General features: G+C 27.1%; 1 protein-coding gene and 1 long non-coding RNA gene across 6 annotated transcripts in view; one reads left to right on the top strand and one right to left on the bottom strand.

Moving 5' to 3' along the window:
* The first annotated feature begins 4,378 nt into the window (after positions 1 to 4,378).
* Positions 4,379 to 23,922, top strand: part of LOC123265618 — a 101,232-nt gene continuing 81,688 nt past the window's right edge. For all 5 annotated transcript variants that reach the window (XM_044729412.1, XM_044729413.1, XM_044729415.1 and 2 more), the window contains exon 1: positions 4,379 to 4,676. In XM_044729412.1, the coding sequence (XP_044585347.1) occupies positions 4,667 to 4,676 (10 nt within the window). In that variant the 5' untranslated portion in view covers positions 4,379 to 4,666. The remainder of the gene's footprint in view (positions 4,677 to 23,922) is intronic.
* LOC123265656 lies at positions 10,136 to 10,665 on the bottom strand. The gene is made up of 3 exons (XR_006509629.1): positions 10,578 to 10,665; positions 10,480 to 10,518; positions 10,136 to 10,288 (listed from the first exon to the last, which is right to left on the bottom strand). It is a non-coding gene; the product is annotated as an uncharacterized LOC123265656 (long non-coding RNA).

Genomic DNA, 23,922 nt, shown 5'->3' with positions numbered 1-23,922 from the left:
ACATTTTTTTAAGGTATAAGCTCATTCCGATGTTACACTCATCAAGAGCTTTCATTTGAGTACCCACATGCATTTCGATATATTTTTCATATATATAATATATACAATATATATAAATATATTAAAAATTGATGTGGGTACTCAAATGGAAGCTCTCGATGAGTGTAACATCGGGATGAGCTTATATCATTAAAAATGTCAATAATTCACAAGATACAAGGTCGTTTCTTAATTATATTAAATTGCACTGTAATTTCTTAACTATTGACGCTTTTAAAGATATAAGCTCATCCCGACGTTACATTAATCACGAGTTTTCATTTGAGTACCCACTTGCATTTTTAATATATTTTTCATATATACATATGTATAATATATATAAATATATGAAATATATGAAAAATTGATGTGGGTGCTCAAATGAAAGGTCTCGATGAGTGTAATGTCAGGATGAGCTTATATCTTATTAAATGTCATTAGTTGTCAAGATACAATGTCATTTTTTAATTATTGACATTTTTACAGATATAAACTCATCTCGATGTTACACTCGTCGAGACCTTTTATTTAAGTACCCACATGGAATTTTTTATATATTTTATATATATGGTATTTGTGAAATATATAAATATATAAAATATGTAAAAAATTGATGTGGGTACTCAAATGAAAGGTCTTGATGAGTTTAATAACGAGATGAGCTTATATTTTTAAAAATGTCAATAGTTCACGAGATACAAGGTCATTTCTTAATTACTCTAAAAATAATTTTCAAATGCAGCCTAAATACTTATCATAATAAATTGACTATCGGTGAAAACGATATGAAAACTTAATAAGTTCTTAAGAATTGTTTACTTGATTCAAATAAATTTTTTTTTCTGTGTAATATTTATAAATTAAAAAAAATTACTTTAATAAAAAATCGAATCTTGGATTTCGGATAGCTGAAGTTAATTTCTTCTTTCCTCATATTACTCAGCTACTACACGGATGGTTGCCTGGTTTTACTTGCACCAGGACTTTGTTTACAGCAGGGCGTCATTCAACCCAACTACGGCTCACCGATCCATCTGTACATAAGAATAAGGATAAAAATAAGAATAAGACGGCTTATGTTACTATACGTTACGTTACATTACATTAGAGCTGGAGCTAAGCTTGTAACAACTACACCAGGAATTCTCGACGAGCATTAGTATAAGACTATCCACGTCCACGAGGAAGCAGTCAAGAGAAAATAAGTTAAGAGAGGATCTGCTACACTGAAGCTAGTCCTGAGAAGAGGAAAAAGAGAGAAAGAAGAACTAGAGTCGGTGAACTCGCGGCTAAGGACGTACCAACAACTCTCGCGTGCTATCGACTATTCTAATACTCAGTTGACCTTTGTCCATCAAATCCTACTTGATCTTTAAACTAATGACACGTGGTAATAAGGCACCAAGATTTGTTCGTTTAATATTTGTTTTTTCAAAGGAAAATTTTTATCGGGTCAATTATCGAACGTGTGAGTTGTATTTGATCATACACTTAAATATAAAATTAACTTGATTTAAATCAATCAAAGTCTTGAAAATAATTTTTCTCTTGAATCAAATTAATATTTTTTTTTCAGTCTTATAAATTACACTTTAATTAAAAATTTTATTTGTAAAAAAAGAAAATTATTCTAGAGTTTGATCGTCTTTAATTAAAATAAAAAATTCTTGAGTCAAGTATATACTGATAGATGAATTTGTTAACTATTGATAAATTTAACAATTAATAAATAGTTTTTTTGAAGAAAAGTACATTTATTAATTGTTAAGAAATATTTATTAATAATTAGTAATAAATTAATAATTTTCACCGCCAAAAAAAATTCTGTAATTTATTACAACAATTGTTTTATTATTTATTGTAATTCTTCTATTTTTTATGAAAATTATTAATGATTCTCTGATGGGATTTTTTATTGAAGTTATGGAGGTATAAAAAGTGTCAAAGTTTAATTTTTATAGCCACTTTTTATTCAAGAGTCTGAACAAATTTTTATTAACAATTAATAAATATTTATTAAATATAAATAAATATTTATTAGCAGTTGTAATAAATTATCTTTAATAAACGATTTGTTAACTGTTAATAAATTTTTATCAACTATTAATCAATCTTATTTAATAAATGATTTTTAACTTTTAATAAGTATTTATTAAAATAATTAATCAACAGTTAATTAATCTTATTAACTATTGAAAAATTGTGCTATTGTAAAAGAAGAAGTACAGAATAAGATGGATCAAATATTTAATTTAAGTAAGTAATTTCATTAAAGCAATTCCATATTAAATTCCAAAAATTTAATTTTTATACTCACTTTTTATTCAAGTATCTGAATAAAATATTATTATTAATTGAATTATTATTAATTATTATCTGAGTAATATTATTTATTAATTGTTAATAAATTTTTATTAACAATTAATAAATATTTATTTAAAGTTAACAAATATTTATTAAATATAAAGAAATATTTATTAAATATAAAGAAATATTTATTAAATATAAAGAAATATTTATTAAATATAAAGAAATATTTATTAAATATAAAGAAATATTTATTAACAGTTGTAATAAATAATTATTTAATTATTAATAACTAACAAGAAACAAATCCTTCTATTAGTGTAAAATTTCTAAGCTAAGAAATAAATTTTTAGTTAAATCTAATCAAAATTTGTAAAATAATTTTTTTAAATAATCACCCATTCACTGATAAAATTTGTTTATATTTAATAAGCTTTATTAACTGTTAATAAATGATTTTTTAACATCTTAGGATTTAATAAACTAGAAAATCGAACGCGCTTTGCGCGCTTCCGTCGAAATGTTTATTATCGACAATTTAATTAATTAATATTTTTACAAATTTAACTCATTAATATTTAATCATTGCCATAGTAACCGTCACTATGGTAAATGTTGTCATAGTAACCGTTGATATGGGAGCCTTTGCTATGGTAATCGTTACCATAGCAACAGTTACTATGACAATGGCTACTATAGTAACCGTTGCTGTAATAACCGTTGTCATAGTAACCGTTATCATAGTAACGTTGTCATAATAACCGTTGCTATGGTAAATATTGCCAAAGTGGTCACCATAGCAACGAAAAGTGACAACAATGAAAGCGTCACATCAACTTTTGAATAAAGGATATTTATTAAAAGTTAATAAATTATTTATTAAATAAGATTTATTAAATGTTAATAAATAATTTATTAAGTACAATTTATTAACTGTTAATGAATATTTGTGAACTGTTATCAAATATTTCTTTAAAATAAAAAGCAAAAATAGCAATTTTCTTTAGACACTTTTTATAACCCTACAGCTGGAATATATGATAATAATTAAATTCATTAAATAAATTAACGTTTTTAATATTTAAAAATATAAAAGATAATTATGAGCTGTGATAGAATTTGGTATTTTACAATAAACGTTATTATAATGTAATATAATTAATGCAAATAATTTATAAAGATGATTTTTGTTTATAAGCAATCTTCATATAATATTACATTGCAAGCGAGACAAATTCACTCAACAAAATATTTATTAACTATTAATAAATATTTGTTAACTATTAATAAAAGTTTATTAACTATTAATAAATGTACTTTTCTCCCAAATAAATATTTATTAAATGTTAAAAAACATTTATTAAAATTTAATAAATTAAATAATTGTCTTCAAATAAATTAAATTATTAAGGTAAAAGCCCCGATATATGATCATGTACCAGTATATGATCACTCCATGTATTTGTATACCTATATTTGTGAATATAGATATACAAATACATGGAGTGATCATATACTGGTACATGATCATATATTGGGGCTTTTACCTTAATAGTTAAAAAATTTTTCTATCAGTGTGCCCATACAAGACTTTTCCTCTCTTCAATAATTCCCAATCCACTGACAAAAAGACAATAAATGACCCATTAAATTTGTGGAGAGACAGTGCTGTCATAACACCCAAAAACGGAGTTACATAAATAAGCCCGAGAGAGTTGTCTTGTAGGTATCTTAAACAATTCAGTATCCACCTATTTCCGTGGGAGTATGAACCCCGCGAGTTCCGGAGCCCGTGCAGCGGACCGGGACCAAGAGAAGGAGTCGGCCCACGAGTGAAAGACAAAGACACCAAGAAAGAGCACCGGTACGGGCGTAGAGCGGTAAGGACACTCAACTATTCAGCAAGCTCTTGAGCGAGACAGCGATAGGAGAAGGTACTTCTCGACCAATCGCAGCTGCTGTCGGCAGGTAGCATACTCGGTAAGTTTGTGGTAGTAAGAGCCGCGGAGTCTCACCAAAGGAGTTACTGATGTGGTACCAGTCCGTCCGCGGTCTTCCCGGTAGGACGAAGTCGATTAAACGAATCCGAGAGTTTCCAGTTATAGTTCCAGTGTTATCATTTTAGTGATTGTGATTGTTTGTTACTGGATTTGGCTTCATATTTTTACAGGCTGATTTATTTATTTATTTATTTATATTGATTGTTAAGTTACTGAATATTTGTTTTTTTTACAAGTGTGGAGATTGTTTTTGTCTGCAAGGTGATTAACACATAACCACTGGCGTGAGAGGAGAGATAACGTGGAGGCTGGTATCAGCCATGGGGACGGGTAAGTTTAAAACACATTTTTAAAAAGATAACACCTGTTTTCACCCTGTGTGCCAGATTTTTTTTATTCATACTTATTCTTTTTTTTTATTTTTTCTTTTTTTACTTCTTTTTCATTTATTCTTTTGTTATTTCTTCTTTTTGATAATTTTTCTTTTTTTTATTTCTTTTTCATTTATTCTTTTGTTATTTCTTCTTTTTGATAATTTTTCTTTTTTTTATTTCTTTTTTTTTACTTCTTTAAATATTTCTTCTTTTTGATGTATGATATTAAAGTTAGCTGTCACTTGACCATTTTTTAATTTTATTTAACAAAAAAATTTCCGAAAAATTAAAAAAAAAAAAATGTTTTTTTAATTTATTAAATTTTCTAAATGTTAATTTTTTCTTCTCAATTTTTTATCCAGTAATTTATTTATTAGAAAAATTATTAAAATTATTAAATATCTGCTAACTTAATTTTCTTTTTTGATATTTCTTCTTTTCGATATTTTTTTTTTTTGATATTTCTTCTTCTTTTCGATATTTTTTCTTTTTGATATTTCTTCTTCTTTTTAATTTTTTCTTTTTATTATTTCTTCTTTTTAATTTCTTCTTTTTTTTTTAATTTCTTCTTTTTGATATATGATATTAAAGTTAGCTATTACTTGACCATTTTTTAATTTTATTTAACAAAAAAATTTGTTCCGAAAAATTTTTTTAAAAAAATTGTATTTTTAATATATTAAATTTTCTAAATGTCAATTTTTTTTCTCACTTTTTTATCCAGTAATTTATTTATCAGAAAAATTCTTAAAATTATTAAATATTTACTAAATTAATTTCCTTAATTATTATTTCTTCTTTTCGATATTTTTTCTTTTTGATATTTCTTCTTCTTTTTAATATATCTTCTTTTTGATACTTATTATTTTTTTTTAATTTCTTCTTTTCGATTTTTTTCTTTTTGATATTTCTTTTTTTTAATTTCTTCTTTTTGATATTTTTTCTTTTCTTTTTGGCATTTCTTCTTTTTGGTACTTCTTTTTTTTAATTTCTTCTTTTCGATATTTTTTCTTTTTGATATTTCTTCTTTTTTTTTATTTCTTCTTTCTGATATTTCTTTTTTTTTATTTCTTCTTTTCGATATTTTTTTCTTATTGATATTTCTTCTCCTTTTTTTTATTTCTTCTTTTTGATATTTCTTCTTTTTAAAAAAATTTTTTTTTTTTGATATTTCTTCTTTTTTATTTAATTCTTTTTTTATAATTTATTTCTTCTTTTTTACTTATTTTTTCTTTTTTTTTAATTTCTTCTTTTTTATTTATTTCTTCTTTTTTATTTATTTCTTCTTTTTTGCTCAGTAATGAAAGGCTGCAAAACCGCTACCACTAAAAAAAATTAAACACAGTAAATCAATATTTACATTTAAAACCTGCATCAGGTTATATTCTTACCTCTTATATATTATTTCGAGCGGAAGTTGACAGAAAATTAAAGACATTTGCCCGCCGAAAAAACGGATTCACGGTTCGGTGTCCTCAAGCCTTGAAGAATAAAATAATTTTTGACCGTTTGCAAACGGTCTTGACTTTTAATGGACAATTTTAATCCTTATTTTCCTCCGCGAATAATTATATCATTAAAGTGACATCAAGGCTCCTAACAGATGAGCAGTCGATGATGATAATAATTATTATTTGCGAAATTTGGTTGCAGAATCCTTCCGGTCATTCGGTATCTTGTTGTGCAGCCACCTTAACGCATTTAGAAAGTACTTGGGAGAGCCGTCGAAACTGTGTCTCGACCGAAAAAAAATATTACGGAAAATGAGAACAAGAATGAATAATAAATCTTAAAAATAACACGTGTGTGTGTGTGTGTGTGTGTGTGTGTGTGTGTGTGTGTGTGTGTGTGTGTGTGTGTGTGTGTGTGTGTGTGTGTGTGTGATATAATTATTAATAATTAAAATAATAATTATAAATATAGCAATCACCTGGTTTGATGTTTTCTCTCTTTTAAATTCAATTAGAGAAGAATAACAGTGATGGTCTAGACTCTGGGTGACCTTCGGCTGATGCGATTATAAAAATAATAATCCGATTAAAAATAAACCTATGTGGAGAATTTAGCCGGGTTTTTTATCTAGAGAACGCCCAAGGGCCGATCAACCGGTTGCTAAAAACTCGCCTCCTTCCTTACCTCCTACCTCTCACCTCGGGTTATCACGAAACTTTCTATGTAGAACTAAATATTGTTCGCAAAGTCGTAACTCAACCCCCGGTGCGTACTCAGGATAAGAACAAAACGACCTGAAAATATTTTTAAATAAATTGCTGGGCAATAAATAAACCGCTAAGATAAAATACGGCTGAGCTGAGAGATATATATAAGCTCTGCGAGTTATTGAGTGGCTAAAAATAAACAAAATTAAATATTTAAGTAAACAACTTTATAACTCAGCGTTAATTTTACTTTTTACCTTAAGGTGATGTAATTCTTTGTGAGGATATCGATGACGTCAATTTTCTTATTCTTCTTCTTCGTTGGCCCTCTTCCTTTTATTCTTATTCATATTCTTCTCTACAGACAATGATGCGGGGAAATAATATCACGTACATCCGCGAACAATTTTTAGAATTTTTTTACTGATTTTATAACTTCAAAAAAAATATTTTAAGTTTTTTTACTTAGTTTTAACTTTGTTTCATTTCTTCTTTAGAGAAAATAATATCACGTACGACGAATAACAATTTTAAAATTTCTTTATAATTTTTTTAACATAGAAAAAAATATTTCAATAAATAACTTGTAAGTTTTTTAATAATTGAATTTTTTTACTTGCAATTTTAACTTTGTTTTATTTCTTCTTTAAAAAAAATAACATCACTTACGACAAACAAAAATTTTAAGACTTCTTTATAAATTTTTAAATCTAAAACAAAATAAGCTTGTAAATTTTTTAATAATTCAATTTTTTGACTAACAATTTTAACTTTGTTTCATTTCTTCTTAAAAAAAAATAAAATCATGTACGATAAATAAAAATTTCTTTACAAATTTTCTAACATAGAAAAAAATATTTTAGTAAATAATTTGTAAATTTTTTAACAATTCAATTTTTTTACTTAAAATTTTAACTTTGTTTCATTTCTTCTTTAAAAAAAAATTACATTACATACGACAAATAAAAATTTTAAGACTTCTTTCCAAATTTTAAAATCTAAAACAAAATAAATTTGTAAATTTTTTCTTTAAAGTTTCTAAAGTTTTAATAATTGAATTTTTTTACTTTCAATTTCAACTTTGTTTTTTTTCTTCTTCAAAAAAATAACATCACGAACAACAAATAAAAATTTCAAGACTTGTCCCCAAATTTCCATATCTACAACACAAAATACTTTAATGTAAATTTTTATTGAAAAAGATTTGATTTCTTATAAAAATATCGATGACGTAAATATTTTCTTCTTCCTCTTATCCTTTTAAAGAATTCATGATATCACATGCCTGTGAGCAATCAATTAAAAGTATCTTTTACAAAACAAACCTGATTTAAAACACTCCAAAAGATATTCATTAATTTAAATTTCTCAATCCTTAAAATTACGCAATGTTTCGGAAGACTATCGATGACATCAGTTGGCTTGTTCTTCTTCAGAGAAAGTAATTCAAAGCGCCGTTAACAGAATTTCCAATCTAAAACCAAAGAAATTGTGTAAAAAAAGGATTGCAGGTAAAAGAGCACAAATGCGTGGGCATGCCCACGCGTGCGTGGAAATCTGGTATAAAAAGTGACTAAACTATTGAAGGTCGTCTTTCTTAGCTTGCCCTCATTACTTTTTTATAATAGACAACCATTATTAATTATAATTACAATCAGAATCTCTCTATTATACTTTTTAGTAGCAATCTAAGCGAGCCCCTACGCATCCATGCAAATTATGCAACTAATTAAATCATAGCTATTGCAGCAAGGCATTCTAACGCGTGGTGTGATGTGTGATGTCCATCACCATCAGTCTGGTGCGTTCTCCCGTGACATACATGCTTTTTGTTTGTTTTAAAACAGCTTGCTAGCTGTAATTCGAGTAGCTGTTACGTTTAATCGACTCGTGTCACTCAAAAGCGCCGAAACCAAAAACAACCCACCAAATAATGGGTTAAGTTACTCTCCTACTCTTTCATGATACCTTAAACAATAATACTGGTTAGATTTACGACATAATATTCACATTAATCTGGTGTTATTTACAAACCCAGGTAATAAATCGACAATGTGACGATTGTCGGTTAAAAAGGCCACGGCCTTGCTTTTAATACGAACGAGTGGTCAGCAATGATTAGCATCGGCAATCAAAGTGAAGGGAAAATCAATAGGTTAGCTTATGATCTAACCATATCGAGCTTCACCGAGCGGAAGATGAGTAAATATGCTGAACCGCCTATTTTTCCCTCCATAAGGTCAGCCTCATTTCCCCTCAAGGTAATGAACACTTAGAAAAATAGGACCAGTACTTGAACAGACTTTTCGAATTGTTGTAATACAAAATCCGTATATTTATTATGAGTAATATGCGCATTTTATAATTATTCAATGATACAGTAATTGATTTCTGTAAGTTTTTTCAATTATAAATCAAAACAATCAAATTTTTGTTAACTTAAAAGTTTACATGTCGAGAATAGCCGATAGATGCTATTTTTTTCATGAAAAAGGTACTGAGTAAACCGAACAATCAGTAAAAAAAAAAAACGGTATCTCATCATTTTAAGTAAAAAAATTGAACCACCCAATGAAATAGTCTTTTCTGAATAATACATATTTTTTGCAAAGACATAAACTATAATTTTTATATTAAATTTTAGCGTATAACTATACCTCCAAATTTTCAAAGCGGTACCCAGAACTTGAACAAGCCGGGGCCGTATAATTTTAACAGCACTCTAACTTCTAATAGGTTTATAAACTAGTGATCAGCATTGTGATTTGTATTAATTAGAGCAAATTAAATAAGTTTTATAGCTAAAAATTAGTGTAGTTAAAAATTATTGAACGTTTTGAATTGAGTTTTTTTTATTTATAATTGAAAATTTGCTTTGTTATTCATAAAAAATGTAATTAAAAAATTAAATACAAATATTTCTCATTTTTAAATGAACACATTCAATATTCATAGTATTATTTTCAATATTCATCAATAATATCTTATAATTCTTTTGAGATTTCAATAAAACGTTGAAAAATTTTGCTGTGCCTATTGCCATATATTTTATTAGTTCAACTACTACTCCTTTCATAATCTATCTTGAAAACGTTGTCAATATATAGATATTCAATTATCTTTGTTATTTTGCTAATCAATTCAAAATCGTTTATATTTCCATGAAAATCACTAATGACTAATAATTACTTCTTGATATATTAAAAGTAGTGTCAAATACGTTTTACTTTGAAACCTGTTCAACTACTGGGTATTTAACCTTATTATAATTTATTTCCCGATGCACTTGTTGATGATTAGTCGTTAAATGTTAGATGTCAGTTTTGAGTAGAGAAAATGACACGATTCGCACGCTCAATAGCTCCATTTGTAAATACCAGGTCTTGCAGTCCAATTTTCATTTCTCCGTCTGTGCAAACGTTAATTTATGTAATTAAATTAATTAACTATCCTTCTTACGGACACACGGATGGATAAAAGGCAGAGAAACATCTGGAGGGATAAAAAAGCTCCTTAGATTGCTTCTGGTGTTGATAAAAAATCCCAGAAGCCCTAGGTACTAATTTATCCCTGTGATTGCGTTATTTTTTTTGGCCTTACCTTCAGTAAGAGTGCGAGTGGCAACCATCAACCATCAATCTGCAACAAGAGCGCATTTAGCTTTTTTGTAAACCAGAAAATCTAGTTTTCCCTCTTACTGTTCAGCACAACATCGGCGGAAGTACTTTTCGATCGTTGATCAACGATCCCACGATCCTTCGTTCAATGCTTCCTGCTCGAGGCATCTTCCGACCGGCTTATCACTCTTCATGTCCTAGACCTGGACCTTGATGGACTGGAAAGCACTTTAAAAAAATAAATTAACTAGAATAAGACCAAGAAAAAACGATCTAGATTTACCCACAAAGTTTGCTGGTACTGGTGCAATATATAATATATAAGACACATAAGATGGAGATTCAGTACGAAAGAGAGTTAGAGAGTTGAGTTTGCGTGCGAATTCCCCTCAGTCGTGCGACCGCAATATGGCGTTTTACTTTCCGGTCGGTATACCTATATTCTCCGGCAAAACTTCTTGGCATCATCATCAGAATTCGTTGTCATATAATAGTTGTAATCCTTTCTTGTAGCAACATCAGCTACATTAGTACTCTTGCTGTTTAGCGCAAATAAAAAGGATTAAATTGAGACTTGTCTAGCCGTATTTGATGGCACACTTAGCAAACTTTTACGTAAGGCCAATTCTCGTCATCGGGGATTCCGTGGTAACTTGCAGCTCGCGTCATCACCAACTTTACAGCCGCATACATTTTATACATTTACAGTACAGTTTTTTTTTTGTTTTAAAAAGTATGTTGCTATTAATAATAATACAGATACATGAAATAAGTCAAAAATATCTTAGAAAATAACTTAAACAGAATTAATATAATATTTTGTTTATGCTTGGTTATTTTTTTTTGGAAGAGATAATTGTTATTGATCACAAACAAAGATACATAGCCAAATAAGCTTAAAAATTTACTTAACTTAAAAAAATTCGATAAATATTATAATTAAATAATATTATGCTACTCAAGGTAGATCTTAACATTTACAAAATAAATTAATAACTTATTAAGTTGACGATATTTGGTAATTAACCATATTACGTTAGTATAGATTATTAATTTAGATGTAAAAAAATAGTGTTTAAAAAATACATCTGAACTCTTTTAGGGGAAATTATGCTTGGTTATGTTGCAATATAAATCTCAGCATATTTTTATCTATAAACTATTTAAATATAAAGTTTTTATCTTTCTTTTGGTTGAATCTTGAGACATTTTTTAAATATTTATTTCAACATATGGAAAAAAGAAAAATTAACATAATTTTTTTCCTTACAAACTAAAAAAAAAATATAAAACTAAATGCTTAAAACTACTACACAGAAAAAAAGGTTCACGAACCAAGAAAATATTTTTCTTCTTAATTATTTTCTTAAGCGAAAAAAAATTTATTTTTGACACAAGAAATTTCACTTATTCCAACTAAATTAATTCTCTTGCTTTAAGAAATACGTATCTTGATCCAAGAAAATTTATTTGTCAAGAAAATCTTGTTGTTTTGAGAGAATTCAGCCTCTTGCTCCAAAAAATTTAGTTCTTGATAGGAGCAAATTTTCTTGTCTTGAGAAAATTTCTCTCTTGTTCCAAAAAATTAAATATAAAGATAGAAGTAAATTTTAATTAATATTTTTATTGATTAATATGTCAAATGGGAAGATCAAATAATATTTCATCATTTTTTTTCATTCAATATGTATAATTGGACGCTAAAATAATATAAAATGGGTATCAAATATTCAAGAGAAAAATTTTCTCAAGGTGAGAAAATTTTTTTCTCAGCTGAAGTAGGTGACGCTGCTTCCCTAAAGTATCTAAAAATCTTGATCAAATATAAAAATTTATTGTATCAAGTATTTATGATAGAATTAAGAAAAAATGACTTCCACCAAGAATAGAATTTCAAGAAAAATTTTTACTTCGGCCAACACAACTTCGGTCTTTCTTCAAGCACCCGAAAATTTTCTTGAGCCAAGAATTTTGTTCTCCAGTCAACACATTTTTCTTTCTGTGTACGAAAAAAACAGATCTTTTTTTTAGAACATTTAATTCTCTACAAGAAAAGGTCCTCAACAATATTTCCGTATCTTTTATATTTTACCCAAAATTATCAATTTTAACTCTGGAACTGTCCCGACCCATAACCTGTAGATCAAACATAACTTTAATAGTTTAATTTAAATTTATTCATCCGTATACGGAAAAAAGAAAACTCGAAAAATTACAGTATATAGTGCAACGTGGCGCTTCGTGATAAAAACTGGAAAAATTACAGTTTTAAATGTAATTATTACAGATTTTATAAGAATTACATTGTAGAATGTAATATTTACAATTGAAAGCTCTGAATATTAAATTAAAAAATTGAATTTAGAAAAATGTTATTTCAAACTGTAATTTTTCTAGTTTTGATTACGACGGGACCGATTTTACATTTTATACTGGAATTTGTTGAGTTTTAAGTCAAGAATAGAATTTCAAGAAAAATTTTTACTTCGGCCAACACAACTTCGATCTTCCTTCAAGCACCCGAAAATTTTCTTGAGCCAAGAATTTTGTTCTCCAGTTAATAAATTTTTCTTTCTGTGTACAGTGAAACTATAAAAGCAGTTAACGCTCAATTCGCCATCATAAGCTTAAACTAAAGCGAGATTAATAAAGAGAGCCGTGAAAGTGGTACTGAGGTGCGGTCGATTGGTCATTGCCGATTATAGTCATGGTCTTGCTTTAATACAGCTCCAGCCTTTCAGGCCTCAGCCTGAAAGGCGACATTAATTCTAGATTGTAGATTCTAAAATCCCGACAATATCAACATTAATACTTAATAGTTAACTCACATGAAAACTCGGCTTTGTGCTCGAGCTCTAGGAATTTGCTTGGCTAGTGTTCCACCATAGAATTCCAGTTGTAGTTGCCGTAGGCGCCATTCCCATCTTCGTCCTCAGCTTGTTTTCTTCGTCCTCCTACTCGTCTTTTTGCTTACTCTTAGTCTCACTCGTCTTACCGTCCACCTCACCTCGCCTTGTCTACTTCATATATATATATCTGCACATTCCCTTGACTCTGCCCAGGAATCTTGTGCCTTTTCAACCGCTCACGACGCTTCTTCATCCTCTTCTTCTTCTTCTTCTTCTTCTTCTTCTTCTTCTTCTTCTTGTTCTTCTTGCCCAGGACCTCGAGTCAAGGACCGTTCTCAAGGAGGTCGCTCTATGCCAGCGTTAGATTTGCGCCCAGCTAACAACAATAACAATATCAACACTAATAATAATAATAATAACAACAGCAACCATTTACTAGCTTATATATTGCTACTCAAAGATAGTTTTCTTTAAGAAAATAGCCACGATACCTATATGTGCTCACTTACCAGACATTTGATCATTATTCGTTTGCTCATTACTGTATTCCACGTACACCCAATCTTGAATAATCATTTTCATTTTATTTTATGTTGTTAATTTAGTTGGTAATGATGACAATTTCGCGAGTTTTTATTTTTTTCTTCTTCATCTCAAGGTCTTATTTTTTCCGGCTATACCTGAAATAAATATATACACTGATAGAAGGATTTGTTTATAGTTAAAAATATTTGTTAATATTTAACAAATCATTTATTAGAGACTACTTTTTAGTCCTTAACAAATATTTCTTAGTATTTAAAAAGATTTATTAATATTTAATAAATGAATATCTGATTTATTAAATACAAACAAATCATTTTAAATGCTAAGAAATATTTGTTTGATACTAAAAAATGGTCTATAATAAATGATTTGTTAACTATTAACAAATATTTTTTTAATACAAATAAATCCTTCTATCAGTGTATCTTATGTGTACATTATTTATAATCAAATTATATTACGTTTGTATATTAAATATATTTAGCTTATCGTTATTTCTATAGTTGATAATATATACTTTTTATATTTTATCTCCAAGATATGTTTCATTAAACATTAAACTTTTACTTGAATTTATGCAATTTGTTTGAATTTAGTTAAATTATTTCTTCTTTGTTAAAAAAATCTTTAAAACATTTAATTCATGCTTATAGATTATTTTCTTAATTCACACTTTTTTAAATATTTATAAATACGCTTTTTTTAAATAATTACAATAAAAAATTTTAATCTTTAAAAATTATCAAAAATTTCCTATCAAATAATTAATTTTTTAGGTTACAAAAAGAAAGTAAATTCTAACTTACTTTGTTCACATTTTTAAACAAAAATTAATAAATTAAACAAAAAACTAATTTTTTAGGTTATAGAAAAAACATAAATTCTAACTGAACTACTTTGCTCATCTTGTTAAACAAAAATAAATGAATTAAACAAAAAACTAATTTATTAGGTTATAGGAACAAAGTAAATTCTAATTAAACTACTTTGTTCTTATTATTAAATAAAAATAAATAAATTTAAAAAAAAACTAATTTTTTAGGTTACACGAACAAAGTAAATTCTAACTGAACTACTTTGTTCACATTTTAAAATAAAAATACTAATTTTTTTAGGTTATAGGAACAAAGTAAATTCTAATTAAACTACTTTGTTTAGATTGTTAACCAAAAATAAATAAATTAAACAAAAAACTAATTTTTTAGGTTATAAGAATAAAGTAAATTCTAACTAAGCTACTTAATTTGCTCACATTTATAAACAAAAATAAATAAATTGATCAAAACTAATTTTTTAGGTTATAGGAACAAAGTGAATTCTAGCTAAACTCGGCTGCCCAATTTTAAAACACAGTAACTGCAAAATTTTTATACCTGCTTTTTTTTTAGTATTGCTGCATATTTTATAACTTTTAGACCTTAATTTCAAGTATTTTTTCTTAAAAATATTTATATTTAAGTATTTTTTATTCAAAAATCAAATTTTGTATTAATTAGGCGCGCAAACTTTTTTTTTAATAAGAAAAATTTTTTTAAATCTTAAAATTGTCAATTACTGTGATTTGAAATCGTGCCGCCGAACTACTTTGTTCGCATTATTAAACAAAAATAAATAAATGAATCAAAACTAAGAACAAAGTAATAATTTGAAATTCTAAAAGAAATATTTACTTAAAAATTCTCTTGATGTCTTACATCAACAACACTATCTATATCTAAGAAATAATCTATCTTTTCAAACACAGGTTTTACCCATAGAATTAGATAACTTGTTCTATTTGTAAGTAGTTAATTTTTTCCGTAGTTATTTATAACCTGATCCACACAGGTTTTATCCGAAGGGTTGCAACCATGGTTTCTTCTTGCTCTTGTTCTATTTGTAGGTTACTTTTTTCAGAACAAACTCGGAAGAAGAAACCTGGGTAATTAAAATAATCAGTAGCCTGATAATAGATTGAAGAAGACATGTTGTTAAGGGTAAATGAACAAGCTTAAGTTAAATTAAATTGACGTGTTCATAAATTTAGTCCTTACTGATACATCATCCGTGATTTTATAATTATACAAGTTAGTTCATCGCTCGATGGTTGCTGCTCGTTCTCTGCACTCAGTATGTCCATAAATGTAAACTTCAACGTAAATGTATATTATATTTATATATTTATACATGTATGAGTATCAAGTCTATGTATATTACTTACATCACGTAATATCTATAATAAATAATGGGCGAGGCACGTGGGTTCAACGACTACGACGCTTCTTAAGAATTGCCGATCAGATTATTATATTATATATATAACCGCCTACGTATAGTACAATTAATTTTTTTTAATATCAAATGCTTATCTTCAATTTAAAAAGCCAGATTTAACCTGAAGCAGAAAACAAACTAATTTAAATAATAATGTCCTTTGTTATTGTTGTTTCGCGTTATACAACAATTTTAAATCTGCTGGATTTTATTTTACCGTTTCACATAATATCCAGCACACCGTACATCAATTGAATGAATAATAGACCTGGATGATTGGTGAAAACGTGGCTTGGATCCCATCCAAGATTAGTCATATCAAATAGATTTCTCAGCTCCTTTATAAGTGAATAACGAGAACAAAAAAATAATAATAAAATAATACATAAGTCTAACAGCGGTTTTTACATCCGAGATTTTAGATCCGAGGGTGAGAAAAATATCTCTCTTTTTTATTTCAACACCTAGATGATGATGATCATGACCAAGCGGAATATCAATTTTCCATTTCCCATTAGATTCAAGGTATCTATGACGAAAAGTTTTTTGGTTATTATCTAATAACACTGATACGATTTTTTTAGGTTTAATCAATACCTTTTTTGTCCGCAATTATTGTTTGGATCATGAATCAATAATAAAGCCTTGTTATATTGAAGAGTAATTGTTTTCAGTCGATGATTTTTATAATCTTTATCAAGATTAATATAGTCGTTTGTATTCAAAAGTAAAATCTTAACCTATTTTTCTAAAAATTTTCTTCATTAATTTTCTCTTTAATAAATCATATAAAATAATTTTTTTCTTTATTGTTGATAACTTTTCTTCTTTAATAAGAATCTTTTTAAAATTCACTTATCGACATATTTTTTTTTTTGTTAAAAAATTTAGTTATTCCGTAATTATTCAGCAGCGCTGTAAGTTGGCAAGTTTTGTAACTCAATTACAATACCTGAAACAATAGCAAAATTTTTTAGCTTCACAGTTCATCATTTTTTAACTCAGAAAAATCTTTTTTCATAAATTTTTTGATAAAAAAATTTTTATTTTTATTACTTATATTTTTTTTTTAATTATACATAAGTAATTTTTGTAAAAATTTTGGTTTTGCAAAACTTAACTGATAAAATTATAATAAAAAAATTAAGTAAAAAATTTCACATATTAAATATTTAAAGAACTAAAAGTGTAATTTTTTTAATTATAATTTAATTAAAAAAAAAAAAAAAAAAAACTAATAATTATTATTATATATCACACTAAATTTGACAGTATCACTTCACAATTTTTTAATTTTACTTAACAAATTTTTTCTGAAAAATTATTTAAAAAAAATTGCATTTATAACTTTTTTAAATTTCTACATGTCAATATTTTTTTCTCATTTTTTTACCATAATTTTTAAAAAAAAAAAATTATTAAATATCTATGACATTAAAGTTAGCAGTCACTTGACCATTTTTCATTTTTTTAATATACAAATTTGTTCCAAAAAATTATTCTTAAAAAATGGCATTTTTCATTTTTTTATAAGATAAAGTTAGCCGACGTTTTTAATTTTTTGATTTTTTTTTAATAATTGAATTAGAACAAAAAAATATTTTTTAAAAATTACACTCATAGTTTTTCAAGTTTTTTACAAATGAAAATTTTTTTTTATTTTTCTGAGTGATTTTTTTAATAAAAAAGAATTCTAAAAATTTTTAGATGTCGGCTAACTTTATTTTCATTATTTTTTTCCATTTCCTTAAGTCAATTTTTTTTTCTGATTTTTTTGCAATAATTTATTTCTTAAAGAAAGTTGTTAAAATTATTGAAAATTTACTAAATTAATTTTTATTAAATATCTTCTAAACTAATTTTCTTGTAAAATTGAACAATAGCCATTTTTTTTGTGCAAAAACTAAAACAAGAGATCAAATCTTAAAATTAACAATCTAATAATTTTTTAAATTGTTTTTAACAAAAAAATTTAAAATCATTGAAGATAATTTATTAAAAAAACCTCAAAACTTGTGAAATATCTAAATCCTAACTTGTTATCAAGTGTCACTTTCCACAAGTGTGTTTCCAAACCACATCTTCAATACCAACAGCTCTACTGAACAAAATGGGTGAGAAAGTGTTTTCCTGTTAATTAGTACAAGGTCATCCTCTATAATTAATAATTCAATTGCGGATAATCTGAATATATGAATGAATACTGCATGCTGTACGGTGCATGCGATAGTTGATTATTGATGATAATCGATTATGAGGTTATGTAGGCGCTGAATGTTCTCGTTAAGTTAATCCATAACCGGAGAGCTACATACAAACATGTACCAAGGATGTTAAAGTTGTACCATGCGAAGAAAAAGAGTAAGGCGGGAGAGTTCAATGCTTGCATCAGAGAGTGACTCTCTATCCGAAGCTGAAGTCACCAGCACAGCACACACTCTACCATTTAATGAAAAGAAACACACACTTGATTCCATATTTGGGTATCTTGCAGCCTTACACTCTCCGTTCTATAGCACCCAGCCTACGACATCCCGATAAAATTTCATCATCTGATGCAACTTGCTCCACTATTATGCTCCAGACGGAATGCAAAAGCTATTAGCCGTCATGTCATCTAAATTAAAAAGAAGAAGTTATGTTATTTTATTTCTTCCCGATAATATTTATTATTAAGTCTAATATTTACCTTTGGTTGGAGAATCGGAGAAGAAGAAGAAGAAGATGATAATTATGATGAGAAGATGCTTTATAATTATATATAAGTGACACGTGTTTGCTATAAACGACAATAAGCATCACGTAATACCATAATAGATATTACGCGTGGATCTCTACGCGGTAATCGTCTGCTCGTGCAGAAGGACGGTATCTCGCCGTCGTAAATCCTCGCAATACGTCTTTGTGTCCGACACCAATTGCTGCGTAACATAGATTTATATTTATTATTTATTACGTATTATATATATCTTGATATTTTATTTTATACATCAAGATCTGTTATATTTTTTTATTGCTATTGAAAGAAGTCAATTGAAGATGATGTTATGATTACTTCCTTGATACAATGGAAACTTTAAGTAATTTTCATCGAATTAACATTGCTTTTTATTCATTTGAATTAATCATCAAGTTATTAATTTATATACAAACTAGTAACCTTGCAGTCACTATGTTACTGCCATGACTTGTAAAATATTAAAAATTTTAATTTTGCATTATTAAATAATGAATTTTGTTAAATTGCACTGTATTTTCTTGAATATTGATGTTTTTAGAGATATAAGCTCATCCCGATGTTACACTCATCGAGACCTTTCATTTGAGTACCCACATCAATTTTTCATATATTTTATATATTTATGTATATTATATATATGTATATATGAAAAATATATTAAAAATGCAAGTGGGTACTCAAATGAAAGCTCTTGATGAGTGTAGCTTCAGAATGAGCTTATATCTTTAAAAGCGTCAATAGTTAAGAAAGTACAGTGCTATTTAATATAATTAAGAAACGACCTTGTATCTTGTGAACTGTTGACATTTTTAAAGACATAAGCTCATCCTGATGTTACATTCATCAAGAGCTTTCATTTGAGTAACTATTTGCGTTTTTAATATATTTTTCATATATACATATATATAATATATATAAATATATGAAATATATAAAAAAATGATGTGGGTACTCAAATGAAAAGTCTCGATGAGTGTAATATTGAGATGAGCTTATATCTTTAAAAATGTCAATAGTTCTCAAGATACAAGGTCATTTCTTAATTATGTATCTAGAGATAATTTTCAAATGCAGGCTTTATACATCATAATAAATTGACTGTCGATGAGAATAATATGAAACTTTGAAAAGGCACAAATTCAAGTCAAGATCTTTGCAATTATTCTATTATATATATATATTAAATTGTACTGCACTTTCTTAACTATTGACATTTTTAAAGATATAAGCTCATCCCGATGTTACACTCATCAAGAGCTTTCATTCAAATACCCACTTGCATTTTTAATATATTTTTCATATATACATATATATAATATATATATATAAATATATGAAAACATTGATGTGGGTACTCAAATAAAAGGTCTTAATGAGTGTGACAACGGAATGAGCTTATATCTTTAAAAATAGTTCTCAAGATACAAGGTCATTTCTTAATTATTATTATAAATATATTAATATATTAATTATTATTATAAATATATATTATTATAAATATATTATAATTATTATTATAAACTGATAAAAAAATGTCTATTTGTCTCTATGATCAATGATCAATCATAAGGTCAAGACATATATAACCATTTACGAATTTTTTTTCTTAGTATCAAAAAATCTTATTAAATTAGTTTAAATACTAAATAAAATAATCTTGATAATTAATCTTAACCCATTTTTTTAAATCTTAAGTCTAAAAGTCAATCTCAGAATTTATCATTCAATAATTTGTTAACTGTTAATAAATATTTATGCGTATTCATTAATCATATTAAACAAATTCTGTAAACATTCGATTGTACTCTCCAGACTGTATACTTTATTAATACTCCATTAATATTGATAGAATAACAAAAGTAAGGGGAGTTTGAAGGGAATATTACGCCCACCGGAGTAGCACTGTATAAGTAATAGTAATGTAGCACAGAACGCAAGTGAAACGTAGTGTGAGTCCAGGCGAGACTGAAATTTGTTAAAGTGAAAGTCATCAACGTCCCAATATAAATACTACAACAACTACACAAACTTTTAAAGTTTCTAGCTAGATGTAGAGTAGAATGTCTTTCCCACTACCCACTGCATATTGTTTATATCAATAAGCCTACAAACAAACTGTTGTACTAATATTTTATAAAACCCTTTCAAGAGAAAAGGAGATAAATGTTTTTTAAATCGATGGTTCCATTGATCTCTAGTACCTGATGGCTTGACGAGGGTCATCGTGACTATTAGTTTCCATTTGAATTGACAAATATTCCGATCTATTGATAATTTATGTATAAGTATCTAATATCTGAAGAATATTTTAATCGAATGGATGACAAATTGTCTGGATTATTCTCAGTGTTAATCTCTTTTGGTTTTTTATTTTATTTTATGACTGAACCTGATTGCATTGATAAGTCAATAAAATCTGCAAAATGTTATATCATAAATTATGTAATTATTGTGATAAAAGTTTTAATATTTATATAAAAAGTCACCTTGGAGATACTATTCTTCTTCAATGATTAAACAGAAAAAATAAATATTAGACTGACACAATTATAAAATATTTCTTCCTTAAATCAAAAGTATGTAACTTTCTTCAATAAATTTACATTTCTTCCTAAAGAAAACAATTCGACGTAAAAATTACTTAATTTTAGTTTTCTAATTTTCTCATCAAATATTTTCTTTAAAAAAATATAACTTTCTTGAAAAAGTAGCACAAATCAACAAAGATCAAGATTTTTTCTTCACTAAAATAATTTGTTATTCAAAATCAGATAATTACTTAATTAAAAAATACTTATCCGTTAAAATAATCTATATTATAAAGAGAATAAGAATAATTTTGTTTTCAGGATAGTCCATAAAGGAAAATATAAATTTTATAAATATAAAAAGTCATATATGATCACATATCATGATAAAAGATCACATATGTTCATATATGGCCGAATATGCACATACATATAAAGAAGAATGTACATTTTTTGTCAGTGCGAGATTTATATAAGCTATATGCGTCATATAAGATCACATATGTTCATATATGGCCGTATATGCACAAATATAAAGAAGAATATATATTTCTTATCAATATAAAATTTATATAAAGTAATATAAGTCATATATGCTCATATATGGTCACATATGGAGAAGAATATAAAATCATGCAATCCAAAATATTTTCCAGGTAAAAAAAAATCTTTTTTCTTCTTAATATATCTTCTTTATATAAGCCATATGAGTCATATAAAATCACATATGTTCATATATGGCCGTATATGCACATATATAAAGAATAATATACATTTTTTATTAGTAAAAAACTTATATAAAGTTACATGACTCATATATGGTCATGTAAAGTCACATGTGTTCATATATGGTCACATGTGAAGAAGAATATAAAATCATTAAATCCAAACTATTTTTTAGGCAAATCAAAAATATTTTTTCTTCTTAATATATCTTCTTTATATAAGCCATATAAGTCATATAAAATCACATATGTTCATATATGGCCGTATAATCACAAATATAAAGAAGAACATATATTTCTATCAGTATAAAATTTATATAAAGTAACATGAGTCATATATGGTCGCATGTGAAGAAGAATATAAAATCATATAATCAAAACTATTTTCTAGGCAAATAAAAAATATTTTTTCTTCTTAATATATCTTCTTTATATAAACCATATGAGTCATATAAGATCATATATTGCCGTATATGCACATATATAAAGAAGAATATTTATTTCTTATCGGCATAAAATTTACATAAAATTAAATGAGTCATATATGCTCATATAAGGTCACATGTGTTCATATATGGTCACATATGAAGAAGAATATAAAATCATACATCCAAACTAATTTCTAAGCAAATAAAAAATATTTTTTCTTAATCCAAAGTCTATAGTCTAGAGTCCCGGTAAAGTTTAAGAACAGAACTATGACACTCAACTCTATAATATATGATACCGCACGCGAGTCCGCGTATTTTGCTCTTTCGTACCGGATGTTGCCTCAGGTATATAATACCTACAGACTTAACTACAGAACTGAACCCAAGGTAACGTTCCTCTCACTCGAGACCCAAGACTCAAGACCTGCGAGAGCGAGAAGATAAACCCGGCGTGCTCGGCGTACAAAAGATCTCGATGATACCGTCCTTAGTCCCAAGTCGTGGGCACGCTCATTTCTTATTTATTTTTTTTGGTAATCATAATCACCAAAAAAAGAGTCACGTGCAAGAGCAAGAGTATGTGTATGGTAATCTTCATTTTTGACTCGCTTTATCCATCGATTAAATTAATTGAGTTGTTATTCTTGAGCCTCGATTAATTTATTCCGCCTCCTGTTAACACTTTAGGGCTCTTGGGAGAATTTTCTTGTCAGAACCTTCTAAGGGCCAATAAAAAATTAATATAATCGGCGGGCGCTCAGCAAAAAATAATTTAATAACCATCCCGTATATTTCTTACATGATAACTCTTCGGATAATTTTTAACTTCCAGTTTTTTAACCAGCCGATTATTTATTTATTTATTTATCGTGTTTCTTATTCGAGCCCCTTCACTTTTTCTCCCCGCATTCTGGGAAACACCTGCAGGCACTGTTTATTGTCCTTATTTTTACCAAGGTGTCGAAGATCCTGTCCGACAATGAGCTCACAAAGCGTGTCTGAAAACAGTATTGGGTATTAGTGTTAGACGGACTAAAGAAAAAGAAGAAGAGGGTGAATAGAATACAAATGATAGTAAGAATAATTTTACCGGCAGTTTTAAATACAAGGACCGGTCATTAAACAACTCAAGTAGCTTATTGTGATCAAGTATACCAAATTAACTGTAAACGAGCTGACTCTATGAATAATTGTCTCATTTGCATCATAATATTCATATTCTATTCTGTAACAAAATTTTTTTGAGAGCTCTCATGCTTTACAATGTTAGAAGAATTTTACACGCCACAATTTTGCGTCATTGTGTAAACATTTCATATTTTTTATGGTTACAAATTTATTCCTATATGATATA

Source organism: Cotesia glomerata, linkage group LG5 (assembly GCF_020080835.1).
Source record: "Cotesia glomerata isolate CgM1 linkage group LG5, MPM_Cglom_v2.3, whole genome shotgun sequence".
Taxonomy (NCBI): domain Eukaryota; kingdom Metazoa; phylum Arthropoda; class Insecta; order Hymenoptera; family Braconidae; genus Cotesia; species Cotesia glomerata.
The sequence above is the reverse complement of the archived record's forward strand: the minus strand, read 5'-3'. Positions and strand labels throughout refer to the sequence as shown.